Below are 14,966 nucleotides of genomic sequence, written 5' to 3' on the forward strand. Positions count from 1 at the left end.
TTATGCACTGAGGCCAAAATTCATCAATGACCAATTGCTTTTTTATCAACTTTGTTGAGATATAATTTATGTACAAGATCAGTGGCCAATTTTAAAGTAGTTCTTTAAAACTTAAAAAAATTTTTTTTTCTTTTGGATTTAGTTTCAGGAGGAAGGAAGTTGACTGGTAAATCCAGACATTCTGGGTGGAGATTTTTTGGTGAAATTCCCTATAAATGAACCAGCAGCTGCCTTCAGGGTGTGATAAAGGCCTCAGTGTTTGGAACACTGTGGGGTTCCTCCTCCCCACCTCCAGCTCTTTCTGGCTGGGTCCGGGTGGGTGTGAGAAGTGGTCACTGAAGCGACAGGAGTTGGGTGGAAATGCAAAGTGGGTGTGAAAGCATGAGGTGTACAAGGTGGCAGAGCTGAGCCCAAATCACATCACTGCCTCTCACTTGCTGTGCAAGCTGTAACAAGCTCCTGGCCATCTCTGAGCGTGCCTCAGTCTCCTCATCTGTAGAATGGCATCTGTCAGAAGACTGAGGTTTAACTAGCTGATGAGGGGACTTCCCTCATGGTGCAGTGGTTAAGAATCCGCCTGCCAATGCAGGGGACAGGAGTTCGAGCCCTGGTCCAGGAAGATCCCACATGCTGTGGAGAAACTATGCCCGTGGGCCACAACTACTGAGCCTGCACTCTAGAGTCCGCGAGCCACAGCTACTGAAGCCCTCATGCTGCAACTACTGAAGCCCACGTGCCTAGAGCCCATGGTCTGCAGCAAGAGAAGCCACTGCAATGAGAAGCCCATGCACCACAGTGAAGAGTAGACCCTGCTCACTGCAACTAGAGAAAGCCCGTGCACAGCAACGAAGACCCAATGCAGCCATAAATAAATAAATCAAATAAATAAATTAAATAAATAAATAAATAAGCTAATGCACCCAAAGCACCTGCACCGGGGCCTGAACATGGTAGGCACTTAATCAAATCTAATATTGTTCTTACAAGGCTAGAAACTTGCCAACCCTGCACTCCCTGGAACTGTACTCCTCACCATGCTGTGCTGACTGCCCATTTCTAACTACCCGGGTGGTTCCCCCCAGGCTGTACCTGAGAGCTGTCACCCTGTGTTGTGACCCCAAGGCCCCGACCCACTTGTCTCTGAGCCCTACCTGGTTTTTCAAGCTCTGGATCTCTCTCTGTTGGGCATCGTCCTCTTCATGCAGAACCTGAAACTTGGGCGGGATCACCCTCTCCTTCTGCCTGGAGGCAGCTGTTTCCAACAGCTTCTGCCTCAGGTTGGCCACTTGGTTCTGCAGGCTTGCTATCACCGTGTCTTTGTATTTAGATTCAAGTTCGAAATCGGAGAGACGGCTGACTTCTTTTCCCAGCAGCTGAATTATTTCATCCTGGGTGGAGGCCAGATGGGAAATTTACTAGGTGTGGGTCTGGGTGTAAGGCTGAGCCCATTTAAAGAAAGACAGGAAAAATATGGTATCATTCTTTGGGAAGGTGAGGGCAGGCAGGGAGGGAAAAAGCAGACTTTCAAGGCTATCTCTGTCACTTGGAAAATCTCATAGAGACAAGAATTGGGTTAAAATGATGTACTTGTATATAGACTCCTGTAATGGATGTCTGTACCTCACAGGTACGGAAACTTTCCTTTCCCCGAGAATTAGACTTTCATATTAAGAACAACCATCCCACTTGGGAACTTTTGTTGCTACAAAGTTTACTTAGAATGTTTTCATTTACAATATTCAGCCTAGCACACTGGGGACCTAGGAAAGGTAGTTAGGAAAACAACATTCTGTTTGACCACATTCTGCTTATAATGAGGGTTATTTTTTTAACTTAAAACATTCTGAAATATTTGTTTTCCCTTTCCTCTCTTCTAATATTTCCAGCCTCTTTTGGCTATTCATGTATGAAATTTTTCCAGGTAACTCAATCTGGAAAGTAAATGAGACAGGAATAGTGATTTATTTGCATGGGCTCATATAAACATTCGGCTGGAAAAACAAAATTGCTGGTAGACTGTACCCACAGGTATAATTAACCCTGTCCTCCATCTCTCCATTGATAAAGCTCTGCAGCCAAAGAATTGGTTAGGTTTTCCAAAAAAGGAAAAAGAAATTCCCCCAAATTTCTCACTAGACGTTATCAATAAAATGTCAGAAAAACTGAAGAAGAAGAAGAAGAAGAAATTCCCCAGAGGCCTTTTCCAAAGCAGTCACGGGAGGAGGTAAACGGGCAATTTCTGGGCCAGCTCATTCCCAGGAGAGCCGTGCAGTCAGCCTCACGACCTGCTAGCTCCGTGACCTGGGGAAGGACAGGGTCTCGCTCATGAGAAAGCCTGTCTGACATTGCCAGCTGCTGCCAGGGGCCTTCCTTTGGGTCCTTGTGAAAGTTGGTGGCAAAACTTCAAGAGAGAGCATCAGACATATTCCCTACTCCTGGGCAGTTTCCCCTGTTTCACCCTGTTATGATCAGCCAGGTGCTTATTCATTTTTCATGCAACAAACATTCAACGGGCAGCAACTAAGTGCCAGGCCCCGTGCCAGTGCTGGAATATAAGAAGTTTGCAGAGAGCAGTGGACAGCTGTGGGTTCTGCTTTCCTGCTGAGGGTCCCCTTGCCCTTCTTGGAGGGAGTGTTCCTCCTTCCATTTGGTCTGGGTAGGACTGTCAGTCATGTGCCCTGCTCCTTCCTGTCCCACCTCCCCATGTGCATGTGGCCCAAGCTGGTCAATCAGAGATTTCACACATCGATTACAGAGGGAGAGGATCTTGCCTTCTTTTGGATCATGTAGGCTTGTTTGCCTGAGTTTGTCTTTTCTAACACACAAAGCCAGCCTTATGAAGAAAGCCAGACACTGAGGGAAACAGAGGGGAGAAGTTGGTAGTGGGGAGGTGTTCTGATGACATTATTCAAGCTCCTGGATCTAGCCATACCTGAAGCTAGTGGCCCTTTAAATTGTCCAATAAGATGAGCTAATCAATGCTCCCCCTCAAGCTAATTTGTTTATTGTCACTTGAAGGAGTCCTGGCAAGTCAGGGTATAAACGACTTATAAAGAGAAAGAATTATTTCTATTATAAATAGAAAAAATGATAAATGGCTTATAAAAATTTTCTATAAATAGAAAAAATTATAGTGGTTGCACTATATTTCCAAGTTAAAATTGAGGCAGGTTGAGAAATGGCTACAAATACTTTGCAGTTTTGCCATCCAGTCTATTTCCCCACCCTCTAGTCTGGGCTGGCCCCGTGACTAGCTTTAACCAACGGAATGGAGTGGAAGTGATGCTGCATGATCTCCAGGCAAGTTCTTACAGGCTGTGCAGCTTCTGTTCTGGCCCCCTGGGAACCCCGAGACCACTGTGCTGTGATGAAAAACCACATGCACAAAGGGGCGCACCAGTCCAGGCGTCCTGGATGAGGCCCTAGATGTGGGAAGGAGGCCAATGGAGACCGACAACCAACCTGGCCAAGCCAGCGGCTTACTGAGGCCGCATGAGTGAGGCCAGGGGACACGAGCAAAGGAACCTTCCAGGTCAACCCATAGATTCTGGGGAATAATGAATTGCTGTTGGAAGCCGCTAAGTTTTGGGATGGCTTGTTACACAGCGATAAATACAGAATCTGAGTGTGGCTTCTCGCCTTTCTGCAACATTTTTTCAGAGTCTGGTCCCAGGATGCCTGGGATGGAACCCCCTGCCTCCTGAAGGTTTGGATTTCCGTGTCTGACAAGAACCCCAGGTAGGTCTGCTCCTCACAAACTCTGAGGATTGCTGCAGGAGCAGGCCCTGGCCCTGAAGGAAAGCGAGATATTATAGACTGCTTCTTTTAGAGTAACTTTCGAGTCGTGTCTAAGTGGGGAGAAATTGACCTGGGCCCTTCCCAGGATGGCTTGAATCCACCTGTTCTGCTCGCATCCCTGCTTTAAACCTCTCTGGTTCTTTAACGAGTCTCTCGGCCCACGCCTCCCTGACTTCCTGGGCTCACGTCCTCCTGCAAGGAACGTGTTTTTGCATCACTGTTCCATCACTGAAGGTTGACCAAGTGATTACTGTGTGGGAGTTAGAAGTACCCGCTGAGAAGCTAACCAGACCTCGCTTTGAATCCTAACACTGCTCCTTGCACTGGGCAGCCTTGAACACATTACTGAACCTCTCTGAGATTCAGTTTCCTCATCTGCAAAGTGAGGGTGATAAAATCTATTTTGAAGATGGTGAAGATTAATGAGCTAATAAATGTCAAGTGCACAGGAAATGGCCCAGCACACAGTAGGTGCTCAGTACCTTGTAGTTGTAGATGTTATTTGGGATAAAATGAGCAGTGGCCAAACCTGGCTGAATGTCTTGGGAGGAAGAGGTGGTTTCTTGGAAGTAGGAAAAAGGGACAGTCCTTGAGGCACAGAGAACAAGAGGCAGTGGCAATCTCTCCATGGTCCCTCTTGCTGCTGTAGCTCTGTGCTTCCCCAAGACCCCTCACCTTATCGTGCTGGGACAGGTCCTGGTCCACAAAAATTTCTCTGTAGGGCTCTGCCACAGGAATTTCCTCGGCCACTGATTGTTCCGACAGTTCCGCGGCGTTGGTCCACACTAACACACAAGGTCAACAGAGAATGCAGAGGAGACTGTGAGTTTCCCCAAAGTCTTAAAAAATATTTTCAGATTAACCTTCACATTCATGAGACTTATGCACTGAAAGCATTACAGGAGGACTGGAAAGGGTAAGAGCTGCCTCATTTCTCTTCCCCAGCATTAACTGCACTGATGCACTGTGGTGTGTCTCTTTCCAGACTTTTTTCTATGCCGCATAAGAGCTGATGACCTTGGGCAAGTCATTTGCTCTTTCTAAGCCTTAGTTTCCACATACATAATTTAGGATCACTGATAGTCTCTGCTATAAAGGGCTATCTGGAGATTAAATAGAATAATGATATAGAGCAGGGCTTGGCAAACTATGGCCCTGCGGCCAAATCTGGCCTTCTGCCTATTTTTGTAAATAAAGTTTTATTGCAACACAGCCACAGTGATTGATTTACATATTATTTATGGCTGCTTCCCAGCTACAGAGGCAGAGCTGAGTAGTTGCAGCAGAGACCATGTGACCCACAAGTACTAAAGTATTTACTATCTGGCTCTTTACAGGAAAAGTTTGCTGACCCCTCAAGTAGAGCATTTAGCCCTAAACATTAGCTATGTTTGTTTTATTGCAGCCATATCTTTTCAAAAAACAAAAATGCATTTACATGACAGAGATGCTTATCCAGCTTACTTTTCAGCTAACAATATCAAAAACATCTTCCCATGTCAGTATTTGAGGCTGTACTTGGTTGTTTTCAAGGGTAGCATTGTGGTCCCTTGTCCAAGTGTGCCAAACCTGTTTAACTAGGATCCACTTGATAGACATTTAAGCTTTCCTAATTTTTTTCTTATTTACCCCAATATTACAAGGCCTGTTTATATGACTTTCAGGGATTATGGCATTGTGTTTGGGGGCCCCACTCTGTATCACATCAGACATCTCGCAATTCACTCACATCAACACTGAATGGTGTAGAAACCATTTTCTTGGTGTAGAAACGTTTGTAAAGATTTCTATAATTCTACTTGTGAAACCACTTGGGCCCAAGCAGCGTATTTTAAATTTCCAAGTGACTATGGTTTCTGGACAGTCACTGCACATTCTTATCTTCCTGTGAAGTGAGAAGCTGAACAAATTGTTTTCAGTGGTGATGGAACTTTCATGAGTCTTAACATCAATGATGGATGAAGCACTCACTGTCATGTTTGTGGACATTCATCATCTATTCATTTTGCTTCTGTATTTTTTATTTATGCATTTTAGAGTCAAAGATTCCTGCCCCCCAGCCAGGTCTCAAACCTGTTTGTGGACCCCAGAACCTCTAGTGGACATAGCTGATGGCCTGTGGTGCCCGGAGAATGCACAGCCTTGCGTGTTGAATGAGCAGCCCTGGCCACAGTGGTTCCTGGGGCGCGAGGAACACAAGGGCCTGGAACTTCAGCAGCTGCCCATTTTCTCTCCCTCCACCTCCCCAACTAGGTCCATGATTAGAAAACTTTTATTTGAAGCTCACTGCCCCCATCTGACTCTCTTGGATCCTGAGCAGCAAAGTCCTAACTGACTACAGCAGCAGTGCCTGATAGAGAAATAATGGGAGCTACAGAATGCAATTTTCAATTTTCTAGTAGTCGCATTAAAAAGGTAAAAAGAAGAGATGAATTTTTTAATGATCAATTTGATTTTACCCAATACATTAAAATAAACATCATTTCAACACGTAATCGACAAAAAATATGGAGATATTTTATATTCTTTTTCTTCGAGGCATGAAGCCTTTGAAATCTGGGGTTTATTTTACACTGATTGTGTATCTCAATTTGGAAAGTGAATTTTCAGGAGGAAGACTTGATCTGTTTTCAGATTCCTCAAGAAATCGGCTCCCACTGGAGGAAGGTACTGCCTGGCCTGTGTCCCCAGGGAGGGCCACGGGGTCTGACCCTAAATGGGCCCCTGTCCAGTCTCAGCTTAGAGTTCTGGCATCTGATGCCATCTCTAGGGGTGACTCCGGCTGCCTCTGCGACCCTGTCGTGGCTGTCTTGAGGGACCCTTCCCCGCAAGATGATGGCCGGAGGGGGGACTTCATAAAACTTACAGAACAGGCTGATCGATGGGATCCCTTTATTAGGGAAGGTGTGTTTACCGAAAGTCTTTGTAGGGCTAGAATTTGCTCTGAGACTTGCTTTCCTTACACCCAGGCAGGGAGGTGCGGGAGCAGTTACCCCTCACCTGCCGCAAACTTCTTTACCGGCTACTGTTATTTATCAGAAAGAACCTAAGGGCCATGTATGACCAAACCGGTTTAACTCTAGATGCTGGATCCTTCGGAGGTCCCAGTGGGGAGAAGCCCCAGGTAGGGTCGGGAGGGCTGGGGCGGTGGGAAGGCGGATATGGGGACGCAGGCACTTTAAGAATTTTCGGGCATGAGCTGTTGGCCAAAGGGCAGGGAAGTTACTTTAATATTTTAACAACCCCCAGCTGTCCTGGTGCGCTCCAATAATCACCAGTGTGCAGCAGGGGCAGTTTGTGTGCACCTTAACTGTGTCTTTCAGACATTGTAAGTTGTAAATAAAAGTTAAATAACAATCATGCTTAGGTAATAACTTAATTTTTAAATTTTAATATTTAAAATTTAAATATTAAAATTATTAAAATATTAAAATTTAAATATTAAAAAATTAAATATTTTAATATTTACTGAATGTTCGCTATGCACCTGGCGCTGTGCTCAGCACTTACACGCAGGATACGATTTCGTCTTCATAACAACCCGGTGAGATAGGCATTATTATTCCCATCTCCATTTTATACGTGAGAGGTATGAGGCACAGAGACGTCAAGTCATCTGCTCAAGGACACACAGCTGGTAAGTGGTAGAGTCAAGGGATGAACCTAAGTTTGTTGGATTCAGAGCCTATGCTTTTAACCACTATGCAGTCAATGTATTGAAGTGGGAAGATGTTTATGATATATTATTGAATTTTAAAAATCAGGTAGGGAATTTCTTGGCAGTCCAGTGGTTAGGATTCTGTGCTTCCACTGCAGGGGGCACAGGTTCCATCCCTGGCTGGGGAACAAAGATCCCGCAAGCTGAGCGGCACGGCCAAAAAAAGAAAAAAAAAGGTTACCTATGTTAGGTTCATATGATCCCATTATTGGGAAAAAAAAAATATATATATATATATGAATCAAGATGCTATTTTAATAAGTCACTCCACATATTTTCTTTTCTCAGTAATTCTTCCCCACCTCCCATGAGCTCTTGCCATTAAGATTTGGCCTTGGAGCTGATGTTTTATTGCCTTGTGGTAAAGGAAGGATGAGTATTAACTAAAACAGGGTGATTTTTCCCCCAGGCAAAATGACGTTTTGATTTTTGACAATGTCTGGAGACATTTTTGAGTACCACAGTTAGGGGTGGTGGTGGTGGTGGTGTTGCTACTGGTATCTCTGGTGGGTAGGAGTCAGGGATGCTGCTAAACTTTCTACAGTGGACAGGACAGATCCTACAACAAGGAGTTATCCGGCCGCACATGTCACTGTGCCAAGATTGAGAAACCCTGACCTGATCTGCAGTAAATAAATCCTTGGCTTTGGGTTTTCAAATAGAATTTTTCAAGTCTAAAGCAAGGTGACAGTCTAACAGTAAACCAATTTAATTGGAAGAGCCCAGCTTTGCTAAGAGAGGAAAGAGCTTTCTCGGAACCCTTAAAAAGAGGTGTTTTCTGTCAAGAGACAGCATGGAGGACTGGAGAACAGAGTTTTCTCTAAAGCGTGGAGTAGAGAGGCCCAGACAGAAAGGAACTCCCCATGACACGGGAAGATGAAAGTCCTTTTCTGAGGATGGGGAGTGTGTCAGGGGAACGAGGGCAAACGTTTGGAAACATGAGACCTGGCTGAGAGGCTGAGGAGATAGAGCCCAGGTAGATGTGAGGGAATCTAAGCCATACGAATCATCCTTCATTTCTCCAGGGGGGATGCAAGTCTTTTAGAGAAGCCCCAAGTTCAACATGGCACTGGAGAAACCGGTGATTACAGTGGAAAAATTTAAATGGCGGAGTGAAAAAAAGAAAAGAAACAGCCCATGTGCCATGTGTCCAAAGGACGCATTAAAAAAACAACCCCCAAAACCCTGTATATATGTTCATAAAACAGAACATGATCCATACAACAAAATGAATGAATCTCAGAAATACTATGCTGAGTGAAAAAAGCCTTCCACAAAGGAACATGTACTACATGGTTCTGTGTACTTGAGATTCTAGAACAGGAATATCTAATCCATAGCGGGAAGAGAATTCAGAAGAGTGGGTGCCTCTGGGGCCTGGGGCTGGGAATTGACTGGGCAGGGACATGAGGGAACTTTCTGGGGTGATGGTAATGTTCTATATCTTGATAGGAGTTTGGGTTACATAGGTGTACACGACCGTCAAAACTCAATGAGCACACTCAAGATCTACACCTTTCATGGTGTGGTAGCCAGTCTCCAAGATGGCCCCACTGATTCTTGTCTCCTGGTATTCAGACCCTTGCATCATCCTCTCCAATACTGGATGGACTTTATATTAGTTAGCTGGGGCTGCCATAACAAAACACCATAGGAGGTCTTAACAAAAGAAATTCATTTTCTCACAGTTCTGGAGGCTGGAAGTCCAAGATCAAGGTGTGGGCAGGGTTAGGCCTCTCTCCTTGGCTTGCAGACGGCCACCTTCCTGCTGTGTCCTCACATGCCCTTTTCTCTGTGCACTAGCATCCCTGGCGTCTCTCTCTCTCTTCTTACAAGGACACCAGCCCTTGGATTAGGGCCCACCCAATCATCTCATTTTAACTTACTCATCTATTTCAATACACTATCTCCAAATAGGGTCACATTCTGCGATATTGGGATTGAGGCCTCAGCATATGCATTTTGGGGGAATGCAATTCAGTCCGTAACAAAGCTTCTCTATGTAACCAAGGATATTGCAGAAATGACACAGTTTGATTCCTGAGGTTAGATCATAAAAGACATTGCAGCTTCTGCCTCACTCTCTAGGACCACTTGTCTGGAGGAGCTGGCAGCTTGAGGATGCTCAAGCAACGTATGGAGAGGTGCACTTAGTGAAGAACTGAGGCCTCTTACCAAAAGCCATGGGAGTGACCCATCCTGGAGGTGGGTCCTCCAGCCCCAGACAAGCCTCCAGAGGACCACAGCCCAGCCACCACCATGACTGCCACCTCATGGACAAGCCTGAGCAAGAATCCCCCAGCGAAGCCATTCCCAACTTCCTGACTCAGAGAAACTAGGAGATAATAAATGTTTACTGTTGTTTTAGGCCATTACATCCTGCAGTAATTTGTTATGCAACAATAAGTAGCAAATACAGGTTTGGGCACCAGGAGTGGTGCAAAATTTAACAAAAACCCTACAATGTGGAGTGGTTTGGGATGGAACAGTGGCCAGAAGCTGGAGGACTTTGGCCAAGAGTCTTTGAGAAAGCCTGAATAATCTTAGTAGAAGCCCGATGGCCTTTGAGGAGGCAGTGAGGGAAGGGTTCCAGGAAAGTGAGGAAAATGTTACTGGGGTTAAGGGATCCTTGTCAGGTGGTGGCAGAAGGGTTCCTAACACATTGCCTGTGGTCATGAGGAAGGTAGAAAATGTTTGTGATGAGGCTGAATGGTCTAGCTAGAGAGAGTCCCAGACAGAGTCTTGGAAGGTGCTGCCTGGTTACTTCTTGCTACTTATAGTGAAATGTGAGGGGGAGAGACAGTTAAAGGAAGGGCTGTTAAATCAGGGCAATGTTCTGGGCTTGAAAATTCCTTGCCTCTCCAGGTGGCAAATGAAATGTAAGAAACAGGTTCTGGGCAAAGATCAAATCAAGGGCACTCTCAAGAAAACACAGTCCAGAGAAGAAGCTGAGGGTGTGGTTGTAAAATCCTTTGTTAAGAATACAGATCCAGGGCAGTGTCCAAGAGAACCCTTCGGTCAAAGAACTGGGCTTCTAAGAAGCTTCTGTCCTTTGTCAGTCTTTGCAGAAGCCCATGGTGGAAGGGCTTGTGACAAAAAAGTCTGTGGGCGTGGTTTTTGCCTGATAGGATGAACCCCAATAAGAAGCACTGCCAACTCAGACTGACAGAGACCCACAAAAGTCAAAGAAGTGTCTGGACCCCCAAGCTTCTACAGGCAGGAAGCAGGCTATAAAACTATGCAGCCACATCCATAGGACACCTTTCATAGGAAAGGGAGGACGACTCAGAAGGCGGAACTCACGGACCAGGGGCAGAGCCAAGAGCCCTGGAAAGTCATTTCTGGGCAAGAGTTGGACTGAAGCCCAGTCAAGGAACTGCCGATATTTTCCCAGCTGGACTTCAGAACTGCTTTGGGCCAGGGACTCCTGTGTGCTTCCTGTTTTTCTTCTTTTGGAACAAGAGGAGTGTATGTAGCAGTGATGCTATGTCTGTCCCACCAATATGTGCTGGGTGTGTGAGGGACAGACCCTTTGTTCAGAGGTCTTCAGATTTCTGGAAGTAGTACTTGATGAGCTGAACGTAACGTACTACACCCATGAGCCCCATCTGTACCTGGACTTGATTTAGACGAGATTCTGGAATTTGAGCCGATGCTGTTACTGGGGTGAGATTCTGGGGGGCCTCGGGAGAGAGGAGGAGGAGTGTGAATCATTGAGGACCCGAGGGCAGGCTGTGGTAGCCGGCCTCCAAGATGACTGCTGATAATCCCCGCCTCCTGGTCTTCAGGCCCGTGTGTAGTCTTCTCCCACACTGGAGGGTGACGCCCTGGGTAACCATCAGGATACTGCAACAATGACAGAGCATGACTTCTGAGGCTTAGTCACAAGAGATGTTGCCATTTCCATCTTGTCCTCCAGGATCACTTGCTCAGGAGGAGCAGCTGCCGTGTCATGAGAACGCTCGAGCCACTCTCTGGGGAGGCCCATGTGGTGAGGAACCGGGGCCTCCTGCTGACACCCATGTGAGCAGCCGTGTTCGAAGTGGATCCTCTGGCCCAGGTCAAGCCTTCAGATGACTGCAGCCTTACGAGGGACCCTGAGCCACAGCCGTCCTGCTAAGCTGCTGCCAAATTCCTGACCCCACAGAAACCGTATAGATGATAACACATGTTTGATTTTGCTTTAGGCTACTACGTTTGGGGAGAATTCGTTATGCATTCATGATAACTAATACACATTCTGTGTTCATTTTACATGAAGGAGACAAAAAATGTTGAGTTCTAGTTAATGGTATATGTGCTAAAACATTTAGGGGGAGGACTACAGATGTGTGCTATTTATTTTGAAATGCATCCAAAAAATAAGATGGATTAATGCAGGACAAGAAGGATGGGTAGACAAAAATGTAATAAAGAGTACAGCAAAGTGTTAGCGGTAGAATTAGGAGGAGAGCTGTCTCTATAAAATTCTTTTTGCTTTGCTGTATGTTTGAAAGTTTTCACATTAAAATGCTGGTGTGGGGCTTCCCTGGTGGCGCAGTGTTTGAGAGTCTGCCTGCCAATGCAGGGGACACAGGTTCGAACCCTGGTCTGGGAAGATCCCACATGCCACGGAGCAGCTGGACCCGTGAGCCACAACTACTGAGCCTGCGCGGCTGGAACTTGTGCTCCGCAACAAGAGAGGCCGCGATGGTTAGAGGCCTGCGCACCGCGATGAAGAGTGGCCCCTGCTCGCCGCAGCTGGAGAAAGCCCTCGCACAGAAGTGAAGACCCAACACAGCCATAAATAAATAAATAAATAAAATTAAATTTAAAAAAATGCTGGGGGTAAATGGCTGAGTAATTTCTTAACTTGGGTGGTTGGTACATGAGCGTTCCTTGGATGATGATGATGATGATGTAAACTGCAGAGATACCTTTCATTTGCTCCTTAGTCTGTTTATTTCAGAATAATAACTATTATTTGAATGGCTGAGGGAAGTGACTAGGTGAGTGGTCCTGAGTGAGACCAGGGAAGGGTGTGGAGGCATCGAGAGACCTGGGGACTCAGAGGGGTCTGGGGCTGGGACACAGAAAACAGAGAATGGGACCTCCACACCAGTGGCCACAGAAGAAACCTGGGAATCATGCCAGGGACTAAGTCGACCCAGCTACTCTGCCAGTAAGCCTGGCAAGGCCGAGAGGATGGTGACAGACAGGAAGTCTCCTCCCCAAGTGCCATGAGGCCTTCTGGGGGGGAGGGGGGGAGAAGGAAACCCTGATGGCTGTGTGTCCCCAAAGTGACCAGGCTGTGAGTGACAGTCACTGAGATAACCAGCCTTAAATTTGACCGAAAAGCGTTATTTTAGATTAGATTGAATACATAACCTCCGGAGAAATAATTTTCTCCATAAGCCTCAGTCTCCTCTTACCTGTAAAATGGTAATAAAATATTTAAAAACCTCCTAAGGCAAGAGGGATTTCAGTTACCAATATGTCTGTACATCTGAGTTGAAGTATATAAATTTAGATTCTGATACAAATTCATATATATTCATATATATGTACAAACACACACACACACACACACACAACACACACACACACACTCACCACAGAGGTACTGACGTGTGCAGATGGGCAGAGCACAGTCTTGGAGGAGTTTGTACCAAAAAGTCAACAGGGAGAATTCTGGTGATAAGGGTGACAGCTTATCTTTTACTGTTTTCTAACTTTCTGCTTATCCCAATTTTTTCACATTTGATTATGTTCTACTTCAGAACCAGAGAACATAAGCAAAAGCCAGAGGAAGACAAATATCATACCATATTGCTTATATGTGGAATCTAAAAAAAGGTACAAATGAACTTATCTACAAAACAGAGATAGAGTTACAGATGTAGAAAATAAACTTATGCTTACCGGGAATAAGAGGGGGGAGGGATAAATTGGAAGAGAGGGATTGACATACACAATACTATACATAAAGGAGATAACTAAGAAGGACCTACTGGATAGCACAGGGAACTCTCCTCAATACTCTGTAATGGTCTATATGGGAAAAGAATCTAAAAAAGAGTGGATACATGTATATGTTGAACAGATTCAGTGTGCTGCATACCTGAAACTAACACAACACTGTAAATCAACTGCACCTCAATAAAAATTTTTAAAAAAAGGGGAAAGCAGAAACTGAGACCCGTCCTCCTAGCAAAAGCCCCTCCCCAAAGCCGCCAAGGAAGCGCCCATGAGTACCTTGCCTGATGATGGGAACGCTGTGGGCGGCTCTGTCCACCTTGAAGGAGAACATCTTCTCGCTGGCACTCACGGGCCGCCTGTGGGAGGCTGGTGGGACCATGGGGGGCTCGGGGGACCCCTGCGACCAGCTCCTCTGCACTGGCGCTGTCCAGATGCCCGGGTAGAAGGGGGTCTGTGGTGGTGAGGGTGACTGGTTCAGTTCCTGGGTGGCCCAAGGTGGCTGTGGCCTTGGCCAAGGTGCTGGGCCCCTCACCCATGGGAAGGAGACCTGCAGGGGCAGACAAGAGGGTCAGGGGAGGTTACGAGCAGCTGGGGTGGTCTTCACCTTTCTGTCCCGGCGACATAATTGCTGCCCTAGATTTCGGCGTATAAGTCACTTCTCCCAAGAATCCCTCCCACACTCTCCCCAAATTTGGGATGGCGGTCCCCACCATGGGTCACCTTGCACACTATCGCACCACCATTTATTGGGTGCAGCCTTCGTGCCAGGCACCCAGTCAAGAGATTCACATGCATTACCTCATTTAATACCCCTGATGCTCTGTGATGAGCCCGAGGCTGAGCAAGACCTAGTGACTTTCCCAGGACCACAGATTTGGCAGTGAGCGTCTGAGCTGGTACAACGCCACCTCTGAGCTCTGAGAGGCTGACAGCTTTTTGTCTACCTTGCTCAGCACCGTATCCTCAGCTCCTAGAATAAACCCTTGGCACATACACAGTAGGTCCTTAAATATTGGTTGAAAGAATGAATGAACACATCTCCGAGATTCAAGCCCAGCTCTCCAGGACACACACATCCACACTGTGTGTCTCCCTGGCACTCCCATTCCACCTCTTCCCCGAAGCCGAGAGCTCTGGGGTGGCAGGCACCCCAACTGGCTCGAAACCCAGCTGGCTCATTAGCCTGTGATCCTCAACATCTGCCACATCTGATTCTTGGCAGACGCTCCATAAATATCTATCGAGGGAACCTTTTTTCATCTGACCCGGCGGAAGATGTCTCTATGTACTTTCATTAGAGAGCACATCAAAATCCATCTACACCAGGAGAAGCAAATGCTGAGAGGTGCTGACACCTGGCTTTTTCTTGGTTAATGCTGTTGTGGCCGTCCCTCCCTGTGCCTAGTGGTTAAACCGTGACATCGTGAATGCTACCATTTATTGTAATTACTCACCGATTTCTCGCGATAGCCCTGAAGGGGAGGAGCTCTCC

The 14,966-nt window shown here is 46.3% G+C and overlaps 1 protein-coding gene and 1 pseudogene across 2 annotated transcripts in view; both read right to left on the bottom strand.

The window, feature by feature from the left end:
• LOC308611089 (centrosomal protein of 78 kDa-like) overlaps positions 1–14,966 on the bottom strand; it is a 727,725-nt pseudogene that overhangs the window by 256,063 nt on the left and 456,696 nt on the right. The window lies entirely within an intron of this gene.
• LOC308611081 (forkhead-associated domain-containing protein 1-like) overlaps positions 1–14,966 on the bottom strand; it is a gene marked incomplete at its 3' end in the record, with an annotated part of 87,922 nt that overhangs the window by 37,600 nt on the left and 35,356 nt on the right. Inside the window, exons 3-5 of the mRNA XM_081260010.1 lie at positions 13,751–14,021; positions 4,474–4,583; positions 1,152–1,388 (exon numbers count right to left, since the gene is read on the bottom strand). Coding sequence (XP_081116136.1) covers positions 1,152–1,388; positions 4,474–4,583; positions 13,751–14,021 — 618 coding nt within the window. The remainder of the gene's footprint in view (positions 1–1,151; positions 1,389–4,473; positions 4,584–13,750; positions 14,022–14,966) is intronic.

This window comes from Mesoplodon bidens, assembly GCF_964165515.1.
Source record: "Mesoplodon bidens genome assembly, contig: HAP1_SCAFFOLD_157, whole genome shotgun sequence".
Lineage (NCBI taxonomy): Eukaryota > Metazoa > Chordata > Mammalia > Artiodactyla > Ziphiidae > Mesoplodon > Mesoplodon bidens.